The following is a 25,012-nucleotide window of genomic DNA, read 5'->3' as shown; positions in this document are numbered from 1 at the left end:
TCTGGAGGTTCCAGGAAAGAATCCGGTTCCTACTCATCTGGCTTGTTAGAAGAATTTAGTTCCCTGTGGTTGCAGAGCTGTTTTCTTGCTAAATAGAAACTGAAGGTCATTCCCCACTTGTAGAGGCTGTCGCATTCTTTGGCTCGTGGCCCCCTTCCTCCATCTCCAAGCCAGCAGGGCGATCGAGTCCTCCTCATGCAGCGCCTCTTTGACCCACTCTTCTGCCTCGGTCTTCGGCTTTAAGAGCTCATGTGATTAAACTGGGCCCACCCAGATGATCCCCCTAGTTTAGAGTTGGCTAATTAACAGCCTTCATTCCATCTGTAAACATTAAGTCCCTTTCGTTATGTCAGGTAACAGTCACAGACTCTGGGAACTAAGGTGTGGACATATTTGGGGGACTGTTATTCTGCCCGCTATGGTCACCATTGATAATAACATCAAAGACTGTCAGATTCCTAGGAATTAATCTAATGAAATAAGTGCAAGTTCTCTATGCAAAAAACTATAAAATATTTGGAAAAAGTTTAGATACAGTTGAATTTCTTTAAGGTAGAATTTTGAAGATTTTCATGCATTGAAACTACCTGGTTTTGGACCAACCATAGAATAAAGGAGAGTCATATTTTCTATGCACATAATTGCTCTGCTATATTAAACTTCAACAGCTTGCATGAGGGAATTCACTTTAAGTGGAGAAATTATATCCTTTTAAAAGCCATATGAGTTCGTATAAACTATCTTGCAATCTTACAAACCCACCACTAAAACCCACAATGTCTTGATTTGGTATTTAAATCATACTTTTAGAATGAAAATTATCATGAAAGTAACATATGACTTCAACAAAAGTATGATTTTATTGTATTAAAGACTATTGATTTGGCAAAATTTTATAACTGTAAAGGTACTACCTTCTTTGCATTTGTACTAGCAAAAGTCTGTAGGATTTAGTATGCTGTACTGTTACAGGCTGGCTATGTTAACTGAAAAAATCAAGTCATTCCTTGAGTTTTTCAGCACTCTACTCTTAAACAGAAGAATTGCTTTCCACGTCTTTTAGCATTTCACATTTGCCTAACTTAAAAAATTGCCATGTGTCCAAACCATGCTTCTGTAGTTACTATAGTGTGATATGTCAGGCTGTTTGAAAATATTTGTTTTTTGAAGTAATTGTGACCACAAAGCATCTTTTTTACACGAAAAGCTGTACCTCATTTGAAATTACTCAAATGATGTCTTGATTTGAGGCATAAATCCCAGGTACTTAATGCTTTTAATGATATGGTGCCGTTGACAGAGGAGGCAGGGAGGGAAAAAGAAAAGGAAAAAAAATTGATATAAACTAATCTTTAAGTGACTTTCACTGCCACTTATATTTGTGGGAAATCCTTATTTTGGATGCCAAAGGGCAGCTACAATCTGGAAAACAATCCAGTGAATATATTTTGTGACGTGTTTCGTGGCAGATAATTATAACCACTGCATTAGCCTGCAAAGGCCACCACAATAGTATATCACAGTCTGGGCGGCTTAAACAACAAAAAGTTATTTTCTCACAATTCTGAAGGCTGGAATTCCGCAGTGAAGGTGCCAGCAGAGTTGGATTCTGGTGAGGCTTCTCTCCTTGTCTTGAAGATGGTGCCTTCTTGCTGTGTCCTCACATGCGTTTTCATCTGTGTGTGTGTGTGTGTGTGTGTGCACACGCGTACACTCCTGGTGTCTTTTTCTCTTCTTTTAAGGACATCAGTCCTGTTGGATGGGGACCCACCCTTGTGACTTCATTTAATTTTAATTATTTCCTCCAATCCATGTCTCCAAACACAGTCACGTTGGAGATTAGGATTTCAACGGATAAATTTGGTGGGACCGCGGGACACACACTTCAGTCCATAACAACCCTAAGTAATATCTTGATACTCAGTAGTTGCATACAGAGTATTTTGTTAAAGACGTTTTGCCCTTGCTTTTGTTTTACAATGCTTAATATAAGTGATTAAGCTAGTCAGATTTCCTATGAAAGGGACCAGTTATAATACATGTACATAATATAATAGATGTAAATAAATCAGAGATAATATATGAAACTATTTACAAATGAGCGTATTTTCTACTTAAAATATTTACCTTAAGACTTAAGACTTTTTTAAAATAAAAAGTTAAATCTGATAAAGTTTCTCATTTTTTTTGGTAGCAGGAGATGCTTTTTACAAATGAAATAACATTTCAGGTAAACAAAACATTGGTAAATACTGATATTTGATTTTTTTTAAAACTACCTTATATAATTTCTTTAAATAATACTTGTTCTAAAAAGATATAATGCTCTGATAAAATATTTCTAAACAAAACAAATATATGTAACATATCAACAAATTTTAAAAGACAAATAAGGGGCCGGCCCAGTGGTGCAGAGGTTAAGTTCGCATGTTCCGCTTCTCAGCGGCCCAGGGTTCGCCAGTTCAGATCCAGGTGCAGACATGGCACTGCTTGGCAAGCCATGCTGTGGTAGGCGTCCCACATATAAAGTAGAGGAAGATGGGCATGGATGTTACCTCAGGGCCAGTCTTCCTCAGCAAAAAGGAGGATTGGCAGTAGTTAGCCCAGGGTTAATCTTCCTCAAAAAAATAAATAAATAAATAAATAAATGGAGAGATGGATATACTATATTCATGGAGTGGAAGACTCAATTTTAAAGATGTTAATTCTCCCCAAATTGATCTATAGACTCCATGCAATGAAATAAAAATATCAATAGGATCTGTTATGAAATTAATAAACTAATTCCAAAATTTGTATGGAAAAGCAAAAAGATAGCCAATACAATCTTGAAGAAAAACAAGGTGGGAATATTTCTTCATATGCCAAATACGAAGAATTATTAGAGCAACAGTGACAGTGTGGTACTGTGAGGACAGACAGACCTACCAATGACACAGAACGTGCAGACATTTCATCTACAACAACGCCACGTCAGAATTGTAGGCAATGACATTTTCATCACTGTCCCCTCTAGTTTAGATAGTAAATATTTGATGAATAAATGAATGATTGACGGATGCAGAGGTGAACTTACCATGAAGCCGCCACAGCTTAAGCTCCAGGGGCCATCATTTATGAGGGCACTTTCTCAAGTGCTGAGAGAAGCTCTAGTAATGGATTCACAAGCTGAAACGTTTTTATAAACATTTCAAAACTATAATATTTTAACTGCAGTTGATTTAGATTTCTGTTTCTTTCCAATCACACTTCTAGGGCAGGTGGCATTGGAAGGACTGTGGGCATTTTTAGGATCTGTTTTAGGGGAACTTCATAAAGAAATTCTTGTTTTTAACTTGAATTGGAAAAGATGTTTTGGAATGTTCCCATAACACAAGTGAGAATTTGTAAGTTCCTGGTTTAGAGATAGATGAAGAGTGTTATTTCTAGTAGTATTTTTGTGCTTTCTTTGGGTTTTCTATATATGGAATCATGCCATCTGTGTGTAGAGAGAGTTTTACTTCTTCTTTTCCAATATGGATGCCTTTTACTACTTTTCTTGCCTAATTGCTCTGGCTAGAACTTCCAGTAATGTTGAATAGCAGTAGTGAAAAGAGACATCCTTTTCTTGCTCCTCATCTAAGTAAGAAGAAAAGTTTTTAGTCTTTCACCACTGAGTATGTATGTTAGCTGTGGGCTTTTCATGTATGCCCTTTATCATGTTGAGGAAGTTCTCGTCTATTCCTGATTTTCTGAGTGTTTTTTTAATCATGAAAAGAGGTTGAATTTTGTGAAAGAAGATTTTTTTTCCTACATTGATTAGGGTGATTTTCTGGTCTTTTTCTTCCATTCTATTAATGTGGCGTATTACATTGGTTGATTTTCATATGTTGAACAACACTTGCATTCCTGGGGTAAATCCTGTTTGGTCATGGTGTATAATCTTTTAAATATGCTGCTGAGTTTGGCATGCTAGTATTTTGTTGAGGATTTTTACATCTATATTCGTAAGGTGTATTGGTCTATAGTCTTATTTTATTGTGATGGCTTTGTCTGGCTTTGATATCAGGATAATGCTAACATCATAGAATGAGTTAAGGTGTGCTCTTTCTTTTATTTTTTGAAGGCTTTGAGAAACATCGGCATTAATTCTTCTTTAAACATCTAGTAGAATTCACCAGTGAAGCCATATTTTGCTAGATTTTTCTTTCTTGGAAAGTTTTTGATTACTGATTCAATCTTTTTAGTTAAAAGAATTGACCCAGAAAACCTGGAACTAATAAGCAGTTATAGCAAGGTTGCAGGATATAGGTTAATATACAAAAGTCAATCACTTTTCTATATACCAGCAATGAACAAGTGAAATTTGAAATTAAAAACACAATAGCTTTTACATTAGCACCCCCAACAGTGAAATATTTGGGAGTAAATCTAACAAAATATGTACAAGATCTATATGAAGAAAACTACAAAACTCTGAAGAAAGGTACCAAAGAAGTAAATAAATGAAGAGATATTCCATGTTCATGGATAGGATGACTCAGCATTGTCAAGATGTCAGTTCTTCCCAACTTGACCTATAGACTCAATGAAATCTCAATCAAAATCCCATCAAGTTATTTTGTGGCTATGGACAAACTGATTCTAAAGTTTATATGGAGAAGCAAAAGACACAGAATAGCCAACTCAATATTGAAGGAAAAGAACAAAGTCAGAGGACTGATACTACCTGAATTCAAGACTTACCATTAAGCTACAGTAGTCAAGACAGTGTGGTATTGGTAAAAGAATAGACTAGTAGATCTGTAGAATTGCTTTTGTTAGTGCTGTTGGGTCGATTCCAGCTCCTAGCGACTGTGTGGACAGCAGAGCAGCACTCTGCCCAGTCCTTTTGCACCATCCTCACATCTTCTGGCGCTATATCAGACAGTGCTCTGCTGTTATTCATAGAGTTTTCATAGCCAGTTTTTTTGGAAGTGGGCGGCCAGGTCCTTCTTCCTAGTCTGTCTGGTCTGGAAGCTCCACTGAAACCTGTCCACCATTAGTGACCCTGCTGGTATTTGAAATACTGGTGGCATAGCTTTTAGCATCACAGCAACACGCAACCACCACAGTATGACAACCAACAGACAGGTGGTATGGTTCCCTGACCAGGAAGTGAACCAGGCTGCCGTGGTGACACTGTTGAATCTTAACCACCAGACCACCAGATGGAACAGAACAGCGAGCCTAGAAATAGACTCCCATAAATGATCTGACCATAGTCAACTGGTCTTTGACAAAGGAGCAAAGGCAATACAATGGGGCAAAGATAGTCTCTTCAGCAAATGGTGCTGGAAAACTGGACATCCACATCCAAAAAACTGAAGCTAGACATAGATCTCACACCCTTCACAAAAATTAACTCAAAATGAATCATAGATCTAAATGTAAAATGCAAAAGTATAAGACTCCTACAAGATAACATACGAGAAAAACTAGATGACCTCGGGTATGGTGATGAGTTTTTAGGTACAACACCAAAGGTATGATTCATGAAAGAAATAATTGAAGAGCTGGACTTCATTAAAATTAAGACCTTCTGCTCTATTAAAGACAATATCAAGAGAATGAGAAGACAAGCCACAGGTTTGGAGAAAATATTTGCAAAAGACACATCTGATAAAGCACTGTTATCCAAAATATACCAAGAACTCTTAAAATTCAACAATAACAAAACAACCCAATGAAGAAATAGGCAAAAGACCTTAACAGATACCTTACCTAGGAGATATAAAGATTGCAAATTACTATATGAAAAAGTACTCCATATCATACATCCTCAAAGGACTGCAAATTAAAACTGTTACACACCTATTAGACTGACCAAAATCCAGAACACTCACAACTCAAATGCTGACGAGGATGTGGAGCAAGAGGAACTCTCATTTATTGCTGGTGGGAATGCAAAATGGTACAGCCACCTTGGAAGACAGTTTGGTGGTTTCTTACAAAACTAAACATACCCTTACCATATGACCCAGGAATTATGTTCCTTGATGTTTATCCAAATGAACTGAAAACTTATATGCACACAAAAACTGCACGTGGATGTTTATATCAGCTTTATTTATAATTGCTTAAACTTGGAAGCAACCAAGATGTCCTTCAGTAGGTGAATGGACAAACTGTGGTACCTCCAGACAATGGAATATTATTCTATGCTAAAAAGAAAGGAGCTATCAAGCCATGAAAAGACATTAAGGAAACTTAAATCCATATTACTGAGTGAAAGAAGCCAATCTGAAAAGGCTGCATACTGTGTGATTCCAATTATATGGCATTCTGGAAGAGGCAAAACTATGGAGACAGTAAAAGGACCAGTGGTTGCCAGGGGTGAAATTGGTGAGGGATGAATAGGCAGACAGAGCACAGAGGATTTTTAGAGCAGTGAAAGTACTCCATATGAAATTATAATGATGGATACATGTCATTATAGATTTGTCCAAACCCATAGATGTACAACACCAAAAGTGAACCCTAGGGGCTGGCCTGGTGGTGCAGTGTTTAAGTGCACACGTTCCGCTTCGGTGGCCCAGGGTTTGCTGGTTCAGATCCCGTGTGCGGACATGGTACCGCTTGGCACGCCATGCTGTGGTAGGCGTCCCCCATATAAAGTAGAGGAAGATGGGCATGGATGTTAGCTCAGGGCCAGTCTTCCTCAGCAAAAAGAGGAGGATTGGCAGCAGCTGTTAGCTCAGGGCTAATCTTCCTCAAAAAAAAAAAAGAGTGAACCCTAATGTGACCTGTGGACTCTGGGTGATAACAACATGTCAATGTAGGCTTGTCAGTTGTAACAAACGTCGTTCTCTGGTGGGGGAGTTGATAACGGAGGAGACAATGTATATGTGGGAGCAGGGAGCATACCTTCAATTTGGCTGTGAACCTAAAAATGCTCTCAAAAACTTAAGTCCTTTAAAAAAAATGGTCAAAGGACTCATGCAGACAATTCGCAAGGAAGATACACTAATTCCCAATAAGCACGTGACAAGATGTACTACATAATTAGTTATCAGGGAAATACAAATGAGGTACACTTTTAACTCACCGAGATGACTGAAATTTAAAAGATTCACAATAAGAAGTGTCAACAGTGTTGTGGAGCAAATGGAAGTCTTACACTTTGCTTACGGGAATTTACGATGGTGAAATCACTTTGGAAAACTTATTGTGGGGCTGGCCCCGTGGCCGAGTGGTTAAGTTCGCGCGCTCCGCTGCAGGCGGCCCAGTGTTTCGTCGGTTCGAATCCTAGGCGCGGACATAGCACTGCTCGTCAGACCACGCTGAGGCAGCGTCCCACATGCCACAACTAGAGGAACCCACAACGAAGAATACACAACTATGTACCGGGGGGCTTTGGGGAGAAAAAGGAAAAAATAAAATCTTTAAAAAAAAAAAAAAACTTATTGTAAGTTGTCAGAGCATTAAGGACACACCTATCCTGTGATCCAGCAATTCCACTCCTGGATATTTATCCAAGTTAAATGAAAACATATGTCCATTAAAAGACTTTTACAGTAACGTTCATAACAGCTTTATTCATAATAGCAGAAAACTTGAAACCACGCAATATGCATCATTAGATGACTGAAAAAAACAAATTGTGGCATATTCATCGAATGATATTCTACTCCACACTAAAAATGAATTGCCGATACATGCAACAGCTTCTATGATCCTCACATACTGCATGTTGAACAAAAGACAGACAAAAGACTACCTAATGTATCATTCCATTGATAAGAGTTCTAGAATAGTCTAATCTATGGTGATAGATATGGTGATAGAAATCAGAGCAGCAGTTCCACTGGGTGAGTGTTGGGAAGTGTAGCCCAGGGGCACTTTCTGGGGTGGAGAAAATGTTTTATATCTTGATTGGAGATGTGTATACAAAATTATGGAGTTGTTAAAACTCCTCAAACTATATACTTAAAATCTGTGCATTTTGTTGTATATAAATTTCCTAAAGTTGGCAAAAATTAATGGAATATGAGGCAAAAGAGAAGATGAGTGATGATGAAATCAATAGAAATTATCATAACAAAAAATTCAGTAATTCATTAAGAAAAGATCCATTTCAAATATAAGTAATGAGTAATAGGCTCTTGGATTGTTGATAATCCAAATAATAACGAGGAATGAGTCACATGATCAAACGGGATAAAGGATGGAAATTTTGACATAAAGTATTGACATAGAAAACACAGTATGTGTCTAAAAATGACAACATCTATGACAACTTGGTAATAAAGTGTCATCACTCCTAAGCATTTAGGTTCAATCACTACACCAGAAACTTTTTGTGCTTGAAATCTTATAGCTCATATGTGAAAAAAAGCTTGATAGAAATTTTCCTTGACAGTCCTAAAAGTTTACATGACATTATCAAACAAAATCATTAATTTGAAAAAAACTTTATAAAATCTTAATAAAATGTCATCAGCTTTACCCTCATACACTGCTGGTGGGAATGCAAACTGGTGCAGCCACTATGGAAAACAGTATGGAGATTTCTCAAAAAATTAAAAATAGAAACACCATATGACCCAGCCATCCCACGACTGGGTATCTATCCAAAGAACTTGAAATCAGCCATTCCAAAATTCCCACACACCCCTATGTTCATCGCAGCATTATTTACAATAGCCAAGACGTGGAAGCAACCTAGTGCCCATCAACTGATGATTGGATAAAGAAGATGTGGTACATATACAATGGAACACTACTCAGCCATAAAAAAGGATAAAATCGTCCCATTCACAACAACATGGATGGACCTTGAGGGTATTATGTTAAGTGAAATAAGCCAGATAGAGAAAGACAATCTCTGTATGACTCCACTCGTAGGTGGAGTTAAACATGTGGACAAAGAGAACAGATTAGTGGTTACCAGGGGAACGGGGGTGTGGGGGGTGGGCACAAAGGGTGAAGCAGTGCACCTACAACACGACTGACAATAATGTACAACTGAAATTTCACGAGGCTGTAAACTATCATGATCTCAACAAAAAGTTTTTAAAAAATTTTTCATCAGCTTTGCTAGAGAAAAGGCTGAACTATCTTTGTGTTCTCTGTGTAGGAAATGATCTTCAACCTCATTGTGGAGGTAAAGTGTATGAAGTCAATATATGTAACTTTTATAGAGTCGTGTTTGCAGCTTAAATATTTCTATTTTCTGGATTTTAAAAATATTTGTGGGGTTTCCCCATTTTGAAAACTTGTAATTTGTGCTATTTACTCCAAATACATATTCGTTGTATTCCTAATTTTGTAATCATAAATTTTATTGCAGTGTTTTTGAGAACACCCTGTTACCGAACCTGAAGTGAGTTTGCTCACCCATTGCGCGGCAAGCCAATCTCTGACGCCGGGTTTGGTGGAAGAAAGTAGAAATTTTATTTTTGCACAGCGCTGAGCAAGAAGAGAGGGCAGCTAACGCTCAAATCCCAAACTCCCCGAAAAGCTAAAAGGAAGGGTTTTTATTTGGGGTTTTAGGTGGGGGAGGGGGAGCATATGGCCTTGCTGGTCGGACCTTTCCCACCAGCCTGTCTTTGGCCTTGAGACACTTGTAGAGAGGAGGGAGCTCATGACCTTGCTGGTCAGCAGCTTTCCCACCAGCCCGTATCTCTTTGCGGGAGGAGATAGTCCAGGTGCTTGTCCTTGGCGGGGTCTGTCTCCGTGGAGGATAGTGGATTCTGGAGCCAGGAAGCCAGAGAGTAAGCAGGGACTGAGTGTTTTGGTTTTAACCCCATATACGCTTGGTTTAATGTGGGGAAACTGATGTCAGGGTCAGTATCAACCCCTCAAATTGTGTGAGCTCTGGCTCTACAACTGAGCATTCCCAGTATCAGTCTCACGACGTAATGTTGAGTGTAAAAAGCAATTTATGGAAAAATGCATTCACTATAATTTCATAAGTATAAAGTTTAAAAGCATGCAAAACTTAATCTATTGTATACAGATTTAAAAACAAATTAACAGAAAGGCCCACAGAAGGCTCAGAGGCAGGATGAAATTCAGATTTCAGTGGCCCCTAAACTTTTTGCATTCACGGGTACTTTCTTCCTTAAAAGTATCAAAAGTTATATTTTATGACTGTGTTGGTATAAATATATTAACGTTAAATATTAAAATATTTTCTCCAACCTAAATTTTCACTTTTTTTCTCATTCTGTAAGAAATTAAAATATTTTTGTGCGTCCCTAGCGCAAGCTATGATGTCTAATTAAAGTAATATTCTGTTTCTTACCCTGTGGTGACTAACTTGGCATTTGATAGCTATCCTTTGATATCTACTTTAACCAAAATGTATGTAATAAATTCTGCAAGGATCTACGCAAAAAAGGTTACCTGAGGGAAACAAATTCAGGTGATTTTTACCATCTTGTTTACCGCTTTTTAAAAACAATTTTTTCCCAACAGCCATCCAGATCCTTATTTTTAAAAAGTTACTACATAGAAATATTGTTTTATAAAAGCTACACACACACACAACTTATAACGCAGTACAGTTTGAAATAGTTCTGTAATTTTCCGATTTAAACGCTTGAGTACGCCCGAAATAACTCCACGGGGTAGAGAAAACTCTAGAAATCAAGAGCATAACGGCTGTCGCCTCGCGCGCCGTCTGTAACGCCTTGGGCCGTTACATTCGGCTAACGGACGTGGGGGCAGCGAGAAGCCACGCCCCTTTGCTGGAACGTTCCCTCGCCGTCCAGTCCCGTTCCCCTCGGCTCGCCCCCTCATTCTTCGCTTAGGGTTCTTCGCGCTAAGACCGCCGCCGCCCACCCTGCCTGAATCGGGCCCACCTCGGCCTCGTCTTTCCTTCGCAGTATTGATCAGTATTAGTAATTATTTGTTTTTCTGTCTCCTCTATTGGAGTATAAGCTAGTGGTGATTCCTTACCATCCTAGGCAGCAATAGGGTTTAAAAAAAATGGGTAGACTTTCCAGTGGGTTTTACTGTTATTTTCCGTATCGTTTGTTTTCTTTAAAATACTTAATGTAGCCCTTGTCTGTAATACAAAGTATGTATGTTTCCTCAAGTTACGTGTTGATTACCTATTACATTTTAGGTCTTTAAAGGAAATCGAAAGAGCGATTCCTTCGTAATCCGTAATACCCTGATGAGACACCTGAAGCGTTGACGGCGGAGGAAAGAGAACGGAACGGAAAAAGCCGGAGGGTAGGCGCCTAAGGCTCCCCGGGCTGGGCGCGTGGGCCACGGGCCCCACCCGCAGGAAGTCCTGGGCGTGGCCTCGTTGACGGCTTGGCGGTAAACTTTGCCCCAACCCGCATGGACGCTCCTGATTGGCCGGGCCAGGCCAGGCATCCCGGAAGTGACGCCAGGCGCGGGTCTCGGCCTCCTGGCGGAGCCCGGGTGCGTCTGTTCACGCGCCCCGCCCCTCGGCGCACCGAAACAAGAAATCAGCGCTGGGGCGGGGCCTGCGGACGGCCGACGCCGCGCAGGGGGCGGGGCCTGGGCTCGCGGCGCCCGCGGGTTGGGTGGCCGGGTGTGGGCTTGCCCTTCCGCCGTCGGCCGACTGGGGAGCGGCGGCATGGAAGTGGGGTAGCGGCCGCCGCGAGGCCGAGCGGGGTGAGAAGAGCGGCGGGCTGGAGGCCGCGGGCCCGGCGGGGGTGAGCGCGCGCGCGGCGGGTCGCGCGGGGCCGCGTCGAGTAACCGTCGGGGCGCGGGAGGCCGGCGCGTGGGGGAGGGGCGGCGCGGGCTCGGCCGCTGCGGCTGGAGCGTCGCGGCGTCCGGCGGGCGGCGCTCGGCGCCTGCTGCGCCCCGGGGCCCGCGGCTGGGCCCCTGCCCCTCCCTCTTCCTCTCCCTCTCCCTTCCTGTCGTCTCCGCTGCGGTCTCGCGTGAGCTGTTTTCGGTCTGGCGCTGCGCAGTTTCCTTGCGGGTGAGAGGGGCGTCTCGCTGTAGCAAGCCCGGGTCGGCCCGACGCGCCCTCCTTCCTGCCGCCCGTGCCCTCCGTCTCAGAGGGCGCTTGTCCCCAGAGGGCCTTTGTCCCCCTCGCCGCCTTCCAGGGGCGACGACGGGCCCGCCGCGCGGCCCAGCGGGACCCGGGCGCGGGGCTGGTGGGGAGAGGAGTTGGTCACCGGCCGTCGTGGGGCTGGACTTGCTGCGTTTGCTCGTGTGGGGGCTTTGACACGAAGTGCCTCGCTGCCCCCCGAGTGGGGACAGTCTCCTGTGGACAGAGTGCTCCCGTGGAGTCTGAGTCGCGGTCGCCCGTTTCTTCGTTTCTTCCGTGTCCACAGGCAAGTTGTCTGGAGGGTGGGCTTTCTCATCGGAGGGTGGCGTCTGGCTCTGCTGTCGGAGGATCGATGTGAAACTCGGATGAGAGAGTGTCAACGCCGCTTCATCGCTTGCTTTTTTTTTTTTTTTTTGTCATTTCAGAAATGTTCTTTTGGGGCCACAGTTTGGGTATATCTGAATGCAAATCCTCACACGTTTACCAGTAAGACCAAGAATCTCGACTGAGAAGATCTCCTCTTGTAGGTTGTTAGCCCAGGTAATAATTTTTTAGTTAAACGTTTAAGACCTTTTTTCAGTCACTTAATATGTGCCAAGCACGAGAGTGAAAGATAGACAGATCCTCGTACACAGATCCTGGCCCGCACAGACTTGGAGTCGCTGAGGCTGGAGCGGGTGGGTGGGGTGGGTAGGGTGGGTTGGGGGTAAGCACGGGGCTCAGCCCCGCCCGGGCTGCAGTGGTGGAAACGTGCAACTCCTGGAAGGATAGGGTCGTCAGAGACGGACGGGAGAGGATGGGGCGGACCAGCCCCCAGAACTGCCCCCCACGGGAGTCCTCAGATCTGGCTCTTCTCAGAATCACTGGTGGGATTCTTTTTAAAATTTGCAGCTGAGGGGCCAGCCTGGTGGCCGAGTGGTTAAGTTCACAGGTTGAGCTCAGGGACGCTTGTCAAACCACACTGTGGCCTCACCCCACCTGCAAAACAGAGGAGGATTGGCACAGATGTTAGCTCAGGGCCAATCTTCCTCACACACACAAAAATTGCAACTAAATTTTATAAACAGTATCGCGTTATTTGCTTTTTTGTTTAAGTTCCTTTGGTGAGTCTGATGTGCATTCAGGGTTAAGAACCAGGTTAAGAACTAAGGTATGAAGGGTGGGTGTTCAAGACTGGTGGAGGAGCTTCCATAAAGGCAGGGAGTGCCGAACACCATGACGCGTTTTAGGAAGAACAAGTGAGGGGGAATGGCAAGAGATGATGCTGAAGCCAGGTAATGGAGGACCTTGTCTGGTGAGCTCAGAAATTTCAGTTTTCTCCCCAAACTGTGTTGGAGTCATTTGTGCTTTCAAAGTCTAGTTTTTGCTTTGGCTTTTGGCCATTTTGGAGGAAGAATTGATGGTGGAGCAAACAAGGCAGAGAGATCATTTAGGCTTCTGTAATCCAGATGAATAATGGAAATGTATTAAGCTGAAGCAGTGGCAGCCTCACTGAGAATCAAGTACAGGTGATGCAATTAAGGAGGTGGACTCTGTGGAACTCAGAGATGGGGCTAAGGGAGAAGGAGAGTACGGGATAGTGCCCATGTAACTGGTTTTCAAACCAGTGGGGGATGGAAATGCCGTGAAGACAGAGAACACAGGATGAATAACAGATTGAAGGGAAGCACTTTGTTCTGTTCTGGTCCTGTTTGCTTTGAGGTGCCTGTCTGCTGAGTTGGATTCACTCTGTGCAGTTGGATATTGAGTGTATCTTTGTGGAATTATAGACTAGACTATCATTTATTGAGTAGCCAAAAGAGGATATTGAATGAAGAAGTTGGGTTCTGAGGACGAGCCTTTGGACACTTTGATATTTAGAGGAGGGAAAAAGGAAGAGGTGATTATGAAGGAGATTGGGTAGAGGAAGTGAAAGGAGAATGGTGTGTTGTCTTAGCCAAGGAGTGCATGGTCAGCATTTTCATATGCTTTAGAGAAGTCACCTCAAGAACCTGTCGGATTTGGTAATGCAGATATTATTAGGGACTTTTAGGAAGACTTTCACTGAAATGTAAGGATAGAAGCCAGAGTGCCAAGGAGCTGAAGAAGTGCATCTAGGTTACTTTTTCAAGAAGTTTAACTGGGAAGGATAGAAGAAAGTGATTGTTATTTGAAGTTTCTGGCCAGCTAATATTGAGAAATGATCTCCCCAGGGTAGGTCTGTGGAAAGTTACAACTCTACCTGGGGAAGCATCCTGTATTATTGACAGACCAGCTCTCTTTGATGCTCAGGGAGCAGCTCTTATTTCTGTCTTACAGCTTGAGCCTTCCCTGGACACCCCCATCTGTGGTTCAGTAATGGTTCCAAGCAGTTAAAAATCGAATGAGATGAACAAAACTGACCTCCAGAAGAGCTCAGTTGTGTAAAAACTTACAGGATTCCCAGTCATCTAGCAGTAGTTTTCCCTTAAAAGAAACATTATGATATACCCTGTTCAGATTTCTTGGGCTTAGCTATCAGGCCAATGATGATTTTAGATTTGGGGACATAAGCACACACCTTATGGCCTTTTGAGAGGAATCATGGAGGAATCATCTTATGTTTCTGTTGTTAATGTGCTCTATGCGACTGTTCTCTCTGTGTTCTGGATTCCATGGCGCTTACCTGTTACGTGGTAGTAACTCCCAGCTACTTTGAGAAAATTTAGTCCTGCTTTCTGAAGTGTGAAAGTAGGCTAGCTCTCTGAGGGAGGGGAATAAAAAGCAGACTCTAATTTTCTTAGTAGAAGGTTTCTTGTGCTAACTGCTTCATTAAAATTATTTTTAAGTATGGAACATTTTATTTATACTTAAATCCCTTAACTTTTTCGGAGTTTGAATTTACTTCAGTCTGTTAGCTGCCAAAATCATGCTTAAACCAGTCGATGTTTGAGTAGTCTCTAGCAAGTTTCATTTTCTATTCTCAGATCTTCTCCGTTTCCTCCCCACAGTCAATTAGATCACCGGAAAAAACAGATTCTGCAGACTTTTCACTTCCGAGCATCATGGTTTTCGCCTTTCAAGCATAAGAAATTCTTCTTTGAATAAAATAATTTCACGTTCTGCAGAAACATATCCATTATGTTGCTTAGCATTCCCTAGTTTACAGCACCTTGTACAAGGCAGGCATTGATAAAATGTAATAGAATTAGAATTAGTGATAGGAAAGGGCAGTGCTCTCCAGTTGAACTAACATACTTTTTTTCTTTTTTTGAAATGGGGACTGCGTAATTCATCATGTGATCTTTTTGCTCTGCTTTTCAGGAAGCTCCTACTTGAAATTAACTTTCTTCTTAGTAAGTTTCGATTTTCCTCTCTTTTGTAATCTTTTGAAATGTCCTTTTCTGAATGTACTTTAATGTTGGAAGCTGCCCTTAATTCTTCTTAGATGCATGAAGAAAGTGTACAATTAATGTTTAATAAATTTAAAAATTCAATTCACAGGACAGATTCATGTATTATACTTATGCCTTTATATATAATTCTTCAATGGTGGATGTCAGAAGAAAATAAGGAATTTTTAAAAAATCATTTTATTTTACGAACTGGCATTGTACCACGAAAACCTTAACAGTAAAATATAATTTCTGTCAAAATGTCGTCAATTTCCCATTAGCGGACATTCTGCGCTCTGAATTTTAGGGTGATATGTATTCAAAAACCACACTCAAGTTTCTTTACCCAGAAATTCAATGATTTGGGTTATATTTCTTAACCTTGTATTGTCCCTTCTGCCTCCCTGAAGGAAACTTTTTAGACATTTCTTCCTATGAACTTCCATGAATTTTAATAGCACCAGTATATTGTATATCTCTTTATGTACTATGTGTATATCTGTGCTTTATACATAAAAAGAGTAGGCCTTTTTTGTGTCTTGCTAACCAGTTTTCATATGAAGGATGACGTCACCCTTGATGAAAATGTATGGGTTAGGTCCATCTAGTTTATGAAATGAACTTGGTAGAGTTTACAGTTGGGTTTGTAACTTTTCACCCCAGGAGACCGATATTTTACATTCATTGGATAGTTAATTTAAAGTCAAGTTTCTCAAGATCAGGTTTGGATAATTTCCTGGTCTGATTCCCGATAAACCCTAATTTTCATGTGAGAGAAGACTTGCTTTGATTCCCCTTGGGTGAGGTTTTCTTCCTTCTTGTTGCAGACTGGCTGATAGCTGTTTAGGTTATACTCTGAGTTTGTCTCATGTTTTTCTCAGCAACAGGCTGGGGTTATGGGCTTTGGAGAAGCATGCTACAGAGTTGAAGTACCTTCCTCTTCACATTACGTCAGGGGTTATCAACATGAGTTATCACTGGTGATGTTAACCTTGTTCACTTGGTTGAGGTTGTGTTCACCAGACGTCTCCTCTGTAAAGTTGCGGTTTTCCCCTTTCCATGCCCTCTTCTTTGGAGGTGATTTACCGAGTCCAGCCCACACTCAAGATGGGGTAGGATTGTCTCCACCCCCTGAAACAGGGAGTAACTGTCCCTATATATTATTTGGAATCCTTCTATAAGGAATATTAACCCTTTCTTCCACATTTGTTTATTCATTCAGTTGTTTATATAGTATGGATTCATATATACTTTATGTTGTGGGTTATAATCCAATATTACTTACTTATTTTGTCCAAATTATTTCAGCTTTGGCCATTGGGAGCTCTCTTCAGGTTGGCTCCTGTGTCTCTTGGACATGCCCCATCCTTTTATTTCAGTGCAAACATTTGTCTTTTGTTTAGCCACACTACACTGTTTACCGCCAATGAGCTTTCTGTTTGCTTTTATATGCATTTAGTTAGGATTAAAAATACAGCATCTTAGGTCATTTTAATTACACCTTATTAGAGTTGGAGATCTCTTTGGATTTTCCCCTCCGTCTTGTTGGGTAATCCTTTCAGTTTCATGCTATTGGCAGTTCTCATAAACCTGCCTCATATAACTTCATTCAAACCTTTGACATGTTTGGTCCTTGGGATCTCCTCGTTTCCTGGTGCTCTCTTGCTACTTTGCTCTCTTCGAGGCTGCTGAGATTTGAAAAATTATTTCATCTTAATCCTTTTGATTGAGTTTGGATGGTGGAGGCTCTGGTGCTATTATAAAAACAAAAGCTCTGACAATCAAAAACTGTAGGTATCGGGGCCGGCTCTGTGGCCGAGTGGTTAAGTTCGCGCGCTCCTCTGCAGGCGGCCCAGTGTTTCATTGATTCGAATCCTGGGCGCGGAAATGGCACTGCTCATCAAACCACGCTGAGGCAGCATCCCACATGCCACAACTAGAAGGACCCACAACGAAGAATATACAACTATGTACTGGGGGGCTTTGGGGAGAAAAAGGAAAAAAATAAAAATAAATAAAAAATAAAAAAACTGTAGGTATCAAACTTAGTGGCAGTAGGTTGTCAACATTTGTAGCTATTATAGTTTATGGTGCATTGACAAGCAGTGAGTTATGGGCAGCAATTCATACACAAATGCAAATTCATGTACGTTTACCCTCTAAACAAGAAAATCCTCTATGTGACTTTTTGTTACTGGTATGGATTCATATTTATGGACTTTTGTGTTTCCAGGGATTTGTAAACATGGCTTTCTGGAATGTGAGAGGTTTCTTGAGCTTTTGACTCAACTCTAATACATCGCTAGAACACTTCAAAATCTGTACTTTGAAAATATTGATAATCCTGTCTCTCTATATTTTCCATCGGTACTGCATAGTACTGAGCCTTCTCTCTAGCAGAGCTGTGTATTGCCTTATGATGTTTATTACTGAGTACTTGCATTTCATTATGTTTCGAAGATAAAATTTTTTAAGAGTGGGCTCAGATTTGAGTTTCATCAGTGATTGATAAGCTGGCCCGCAGAACATCCTGGGTGTGGTGGAGGCACAATTTAAGTTGAAGATGAGGGTCATTGCTAGGAGGTGTACCCATTCTTCACACAAAAATAGGTCTCAGGTGTTGTTTTGTTATTTTTTTCTTTAGTCTTTAGATGTCTTCTTTTCTGGAAATAGGTACAGAATGAGCACATGTTGTTGGTGTACGCCTGGTGGTATTTCCACCATTGACTTCCTAAAGCGCTATGCATCCAGGACCCACTCCAGGGAATTTCAAACAGCTGATGAAGACCTCTGTTACTGCTTAGAGTGTGTGGCCGAATACCATAAAGCAAGGGATGAATTGCCATTCTTGCATGAGGTAATTTATGTTAGATGGGCAGTATTTCTCAGAGCTTGGTAACTAGCAGTAGAATAAATTTGAACTCTGTTGGAAGCATTCAGGGAACTGACGATATCGTTTAAACTTCAAGGCTAATAAACCTCTAGTACCTAGCTCATTGCCTGGTATAATAGGTGCCGAGTAAATGCTTGTGGACTGATGGAATTGAATTGAAACTTAAAACAGAATTTTCTAATACCTCACTTTTAGTTATTTTGATATAAAATAATTTTATGAAATGAAGTGTTGTATAGAGGGTTTTGTGGTTTATGTTTTTATATCTCTGTTTGACAGTATTACATTTATGTGTCTAAATAGTTTGGGTTATTTTTTTTATTGGTTAATAGTTTTTTTTTTCCTCTCTCTTTTCCTTTTTTAATGGGTAAATGGTATAAACCTCTAAGGGCAAGCATATTTTCCAGTCATAGTAACCAAAGTGAAACATACAATTTTAAATGTGCTTTGAGTAGTTGATTTATTACATTTTTCTGATGAAAAACAGAACACAGACCATGGAGATATGTACACTCTAGAAAAGAGGAGGGGGTGATTAGTTGTGAATCTGTTGAGAAAACTTTTGCATTTACAAAGTTTCCCAGTTAGGAAACTAACCAGTGTATGCTAAAGCTGATGTTTTAAGGTAGGTTCCTATGGCTGGAACATAGAATAAAAGACATAGAAGGCCCAACTCATGCCTTTGACAAAGAAACTCCAACTTCTCATTTCCTTTTTAATAGATTATAGTTGATAGGGATGTTGAGATATTTAAGCAAAACTCTACAAGAGCAGTGTTTAAATATCTCATGCTTTATGTACTCATGTTCAAGGATCATAAAAGTGGCTATGTTTAGTGACTTTTCTTCAAATAAATCTATTATGTGATAATAATAGATTTTTATTCTATTATAGAATGATAAAATAATTCTATTATAGAATAAAAATCTATTATTTATATTCTGTATTATTAATACTCTATAATAGAGTCTTTAAATTTTTGAATTTTTATACTTGGGAAATGGCTTTCTAGAAATAACTGAAAGATCATCACATCTAGTATATTTTGTTGATAATAACATATAAAGCACACTGCATATTTTTCTTTTCCTGCAGGTTTTATGGGAATTAGAAACCTTACGTCTCATAAATCACTTTGAAAAATCCATGAAAGCAGAAATTGGAGATGATGATGAATTGTATATAGTAGACAACAATGGAGAGGCACAACTGTTTGACTTTACTGGCCAAGACTTTGAAAATAAGCTTCGAGTTCCTCTTCTTGAAATACTGAAATATCCTTATCTGCTTTTACATGAGCGTGTTAGTGAGTATCTTAGGTGTTCTACAAGTGATGTCACTTTTATTATTTAAGAATTATAAGGACTTAAGTTTATCTATGTTAAAAGTCTGTTTGTTAAACATATAATTAGGGTAGTTAATATTTTTCCCCAACATTTTGTTTTGAAAGTTTCCAAACATACAGCAATGTGAATTACACAGCAAACACCATGTATGCCCCACATAGACTGCAGTTGATAACGTCTTGCTGTGTTTGCTCTATCACATAGTCATCCATCTGTCCATTCAGTTAGTCTTCGTTCTTGTAATTTGTCTGTAGCAGGCTTTCTCAACCTTGGCATTATTGACATTTTGGACTGGATAAATCTTTGTTGTGGGGGGGCTGTGCTGTTCATTGTGGGATGTGTAGCAGCATCCTTGGCCTCTATCCATTAGATGCCAATAACAACCCACTCTTCACTCCACCCCAGTTGTGACAACCAGAATTGTCTCCAGATATTGCCACATCGGAATTGGGAGTTGGGGGACAGGGTGGGGAGAGAGAAAATCACCCCTGATTGAGAACCACTGGTCTCTAGTAATTTTCACTAATCACAATGGCACGGTATATTATGGCTGCTGAGCTTTTGGTCGTTTATATTTGCATTTCTTAAAATGAACCTCTTAAAAGTAGAGACATTTTCCTGATCTGTGACATCTAACAAAATAACAAAACCTTTAAGGTGTTTAATATCTAGTCCATGTTAAAATTTTCACAGTAGTTGCAAAATGTGTTTTTTGGCTGGTATGTTTAAATTGGAGTCCACTCAGGGGCCATGGCATTTGGTTCATGTTTCTTACGTTGCTTTTAATCCAAAACAGTCTACTTATACATATACGCGCACACACTTTTTTTTTGCCATAACTTTGACTTGTTGAGGCCATATAGTTACCCTGTAGAATAATGCACTTTCTGGATTTTTCAGACTGCTTCCTTATAATGTTATTTAACTTTTTTCTACCCTTGATATTTTCAGTACACTGAAGGGCAGCTCTAAATATTTGGTTTAGATAAATCAATTCTTTCTAGATAAATTCAAAGTAGATTGTAAAATCCAAACAAGTCATTTTTCAAACATTTATTGAGGGATGCTATATCCAGAAAAGTTTATTAGCTTGATATTTTTCACAAACTAAATACACTTATGTAGCCAGCACCCAATCAAGAAACAAAACATTATCAACACCCAGGAGCTCCCCTCGTGCTTTTTCAGTCATTCTCTCTCCTCCCCAAAGCCATCCACTGCCATTAACAATATTCTTTGAAGTGTGACAAACTAAAGTTGATTCATCTGATAGGGTAAGTATGTGAATTGATTCAGGACACTTCTGAAGGAGTAATGAAGAAATTTTCATAAAGCAATAGGAATTAGAAGAGTGCGGGCATAGATAGACTAGTGGGACAGTGTAGGGAATCCAGAAGTAAAGCAAGTGTTTTTGGGGAATTTAGTGTTTGATGATGCTAGCATTTCAAACCAATGGGGAAAATGAATTATTCAATAAATGAGAGTAGGACAAAATAGCCATTTGGAGAAACACTGAATTTTTTTTATCACTCTGGTACCAGATTAAGTCCACATGGATGAAAATGTAAAATGCTAATGAAATTACACCTATAACCATACTTCTAAGAAGATACTGTATGGAGATAATTATGCCAAGTATTAAATGAAGTTGTGTGTACTAGTAAAGTCAGAATAATTCATAGGAAGACACTGTGATCATCCAATTAGTCTTTCAGATTGGTTAATATTGTTCCTACATTTACATTATCAGCATTTTTATGCCTTAGTTTAAAACAAACAGCTTTTTATTAAAGAACAACTGAAGGAGTCAGATTTAGGGAATCTTAATAAGTTGATAAGATTTATGTCTTATATTTACTGCTTTATTTTTTCCATTTAGATGAATTATGTGTTGAAGCACTTTGTCGGATGGAACAAGCTAATTGCTCCTTTCAGGTTTTTGACAAGCATCCAGGGATCTATTTGTTTTTGGTCCATCCCAATGAAATGGTGAGTATGAGTGTTAGGCAATGGAAGGACTTTATATTTGCACGTATAGCTAGCTATAATAGAGGTGTTTGGTGTGTATTTCATTTAAAATGTTTGCCGAAGTTATTCTTTTCTTGTAAAATTACTGAAGTTTAGTAGAGAGTGCTATGGGGTCAAAGAGGAGGAGAACCAAGAGGGTAAGGGAATACTTCTGACTGGTGATGCTTCAACTTCAAAGACAAATAAGGGAATAATTGGAACTTCTTTCAGTATGTTGACATGAACTAAAGAAGAAGGAGTGTTCTCTCTTGCTTTGCTTGCCTGCCTGCCCCACTACAAACACATGGAAATACTAGTTAAAATATTTGAGAAAATTATTTTGCTAATAGATGAGATTTTTTAAAAGGGGGGAGCAGGGAGTGGGATAAGGAAAATCAATTCCTAGGTGCTAGAAATGAAGAGGGACATAAGAATCAGAACAGTAGACAGGAACAGAAGCAGAAAGCAGCAGTGGAGTATTGAAACCTTACATTGAGCTTGCTGAGGCATGAGGTCATGTGGCCTGGCAGTCTGTGCTGCAGGTCCATGGGCATCTAGAACTGAGTTACTACGTTAAGCCAGTAGCCATGAAGGGTTGCTCTGCCAATATAAGGCTAGAAAAGAAGGCTTTTTTTTTTAAGCAGCAAAGAAAGAGCATGATACTGGAGTTTCCAGCCAAGATGATGGTGAATTTCAGTCTCCTCAGTGCAGAACCCATGACAATGTTGGAAAAAATTGAAAAAGAGGAATTTAGAAAGGTATAATCAGACCCCTCAAAACGTAAATGTTTCTTTGGGCCAGCAGTCCAGCAGTGGAGCAGAAACACAAAGTGATAAATGGTGGAAACCTCTAGACTTGGGTGTCTATAGGTAGCTGAGGATTCAGTTTGTGTGGGATAACAGGAATTACAAGTATACTCCAGGTAAGGCAGAGAACCAGAGTCAAGGCCTGTGCTTAAAATAAGAGTGGGGCTCCTCTGGCTGTGAGAGGAAATTGACAGAAAGTACAGCCAGGTGCTCTCTGGGACTGGCTTTTATAAAGCTGCCTACCAGTAGAGGACGTGGGTCCAGCTGAGCAACCAAGATCTGGGCCAAGCTCTTGCAGGCTTGGTGACTGAGTCTACAGTATCCCTTATGTGACCAAAGGTTGGGAATCCTGAGCTGCTAGTGTTAGAGCCACACTGAACCAAAGAGGTAAATAAGAGACAAGAATCCAGAAAATGTTGTAAGAGATATATAAAATTGATTGAATAAGTTTGTTAGTTAAGGAAAAAAGCTAAGTTCAAAGAAAGTGAGTATATCAACAATAACTTAGCATAGGTAATATCAGTATGATGAGATTGGCAGGCAAGGAGGCCAAAGATGTGAGAGCATACATGCTAAGTTTTCATCCAGTTAAGGGCAGAGATAGGTATGAATTATTTTGAAAAGTAAATGCTTTAAATAGAAAAAAATGACTCATACATATAAACAGGTTTAAAGATATCAATATTTATTGTAAGTGGGTGGGCTAAATTTGTCAGTTAAAAGACAAAAATCAGATTGGATTACAAAAAAAATAAAATCCAGGTAGTTTTTTTTCCTGAGACACACGCCTAAAACATGAGGAAATAAAAAGATTGATGTAAGGGATGGAAAAAGAACTAATAGGCAAATACCAACCTAAACAAAGCTGGTGAAGCTATAATAGGATCCAGTAAAATAGACATTAGGATAAGGATGGATAATGTTATCTCGTAATAACAGAAATTCAATTCATCAAGATGTAGCAATTTTAAATAAGTAATATGCTAGTTAAAATAGCCTCAAAATAGATGATACAATTATTGGTAGAACCGCAGAGAGAAATAGATGAATTCATTATTTGTTGTTTGAGATTTCAACGTACATTCAGTATTGATGAGTAAGTAGGAAAAAAAGTTCAGCAAGCGTATAGAATGTCTATATAAGATAGTTTTCAAGCATGACCTAATGAACATACTTATATGAGCTGTGTATCTAACCTTTTTTCTAACATACATTAAACATTACAAAAATGATCACATACTAGGCCATGATGAAAGTTTCAACACAGTTCAAGGATTTGGTATCATGTTCTCTGATCATAACATAGTTTAGATAGAAGATAATAAAAAGATAAATGAGTTTCCACATTTCAAAATTAACCCATGCTAAAAAAATATATAAAGAAAAGAATACCCAGAGCTGAATTACATATAAGGAAAACGCTACCTTAAAATGTAGGTTGCATACATCCATGGCCCTTCATCCCTAAATACTTCAGTGTGTGTTTCCTAAGAATAAGGATATTCTCTTTCATAACCGTAGTATTATAAGCTTCAGTGAATTTAACATTGATACAATAATGTCCATTTTCCAGTTGTGTCACGTGATCCAGTGTTTTTGATAGCATTTTCCCCCGTACTCTAGTATCCAGCCCAGGATCAGGTCTTATATTTAGTTATGTTGCTTTAGTCTTCCTTAATCTGGAACATTTCCTCAGCCTTTCTTTGTCTCTCTGACAATTACGTATCTGAATAATACAGTCATTCCTGCCCTTGCCCCCCTTAAAAAAAATGTTTGAATGGAAATGATTATCTCCTAAATCCTTTATTAATGTTAGTTTGTTCAGATCAGAATCAAATAAGGTCCACACATTGCATTAATTAGTATCTTTAAAAATCCATAGAGAATCATATTTTCTTAACTAGGTTCTTGCTGTATGTAGACATTTGTTTCTTGAATGAAGTAATGAATGTGTTAATGCTTTTAGGTTCGGCGTTGGGCTATCCTGACCGCAAGAAACTTGGGGAAAGTGGACAGAGATGATTATTATGACTTACAGGAGGTTTTGACTTGCCTTTTTAAAGTCATTGAATTGGGGCTTTTAGAAAGTCCAGACATTTATACTTCTTCTGTCCTTGAAAAGGGCAAACTGATTCTTCTGCCCTCGCACATGTATGATACTACCAACTATAAAAACTATTGGTTAGGTGAGTATTGTTCCTACACAAATATAATTAGTATTTTCTTATAGTTCCTATGAATATCCTGCAAAGAAAGTGATCTCTTTCAGTAATCTGATCAAAATTGCTAAAATATAGGATTTCGTAGTTTCCAGGTCTTTTTCTATCATTAAATTGACTTAACCATTACATCTTATTTTTAAACATAATTTATGCTAGAAACCATTTTTGTAAGAGGCACATTTTCAGGTATAACAAATAGATCTTTTATTTAAAGCAATATGAGAGGTAACAGAATATTAGTATAGAATTGACTTTAATAGGGTTTTATCTATTTTAAAAAGAGGTTTGATACCTCTTTCCCATCTGTAAAATATTTCCTGGTAGAAAGAGATATTAGCATTGGTTTTCAACAAGTTCTATGCTGACTCAAAATAGTTCTACCCTACTTCA

At 39.5% G+C, this 25,012-nt stretch overlaps 1 protein-coding gene across 24 annotated transcripts in view; it reads left to right on the top strand.

The window, feature by feature from the left end:
- Positions 1-10,613: 10,613 nt before the first annotated feature.
- SETX (senataxin) overlaps positions 10,614-25,012 on the top strand; it is a 79,201-nt gene continuing 64,802 nt past the window's right edge. For 2 of the 24 annotated variants that reach the window (XM_070251938.1, XM_023629201.2), the window contains exons 1-7: positions 10,672-10,865; positions 11,093-11,202; positions 12,421-12,535; positions 18,022-18,205; positions 19,337-19,547; positions 21,467-21,576; positions 24,367-24,586. In XM_070251938.1, coding sequence (XP_070108039.1) covers positions 18,029-18,205; positions 19,337-19,547; positions 21,467-21,576; positions 24,367-24,586 — 718 coding nt within the window. In that variant the 5' untranslated portion in view covers positions 10,672-10,865; positions 11,093-11,202; positions 12,421-12,535; positions 18,022-18,028. Of the gene's footprint in view, positions 10,866-11,092; positions 11,203-11,457; positions 11,655-11,720; positions 12,282-12,420; positions 12,536-15,277; positions 15,310-17,992; positions 18,206-19,336; positions 19,548-21,466; positions 21,577-24,366; positions 24,587-25,012 lie in introns of those variants that run through there. The other 22 variants (XM_070251926.1, XM_070251920.1, XM_070251943.1 and 19 more) reach the window with 18 other exon arrangements.

Source organism: Equus caballus, chromosome 25, assembly GCF_041296265.1.
Source record: "Equus caballus isolate H_3958 breed thoroughbred chromosome 25, TB-T2T, whole genome shotgun sequence".
NCBI lineage: Eukaryota > Metazoa > Chordata > Mammalia > Perissodactyla > Equidae > Equus > Equus caballus.
Note: the sequence above shows the minus strand (reverse complement) of the source record. Positions and strands in the feature narration are given on the sequence as shown.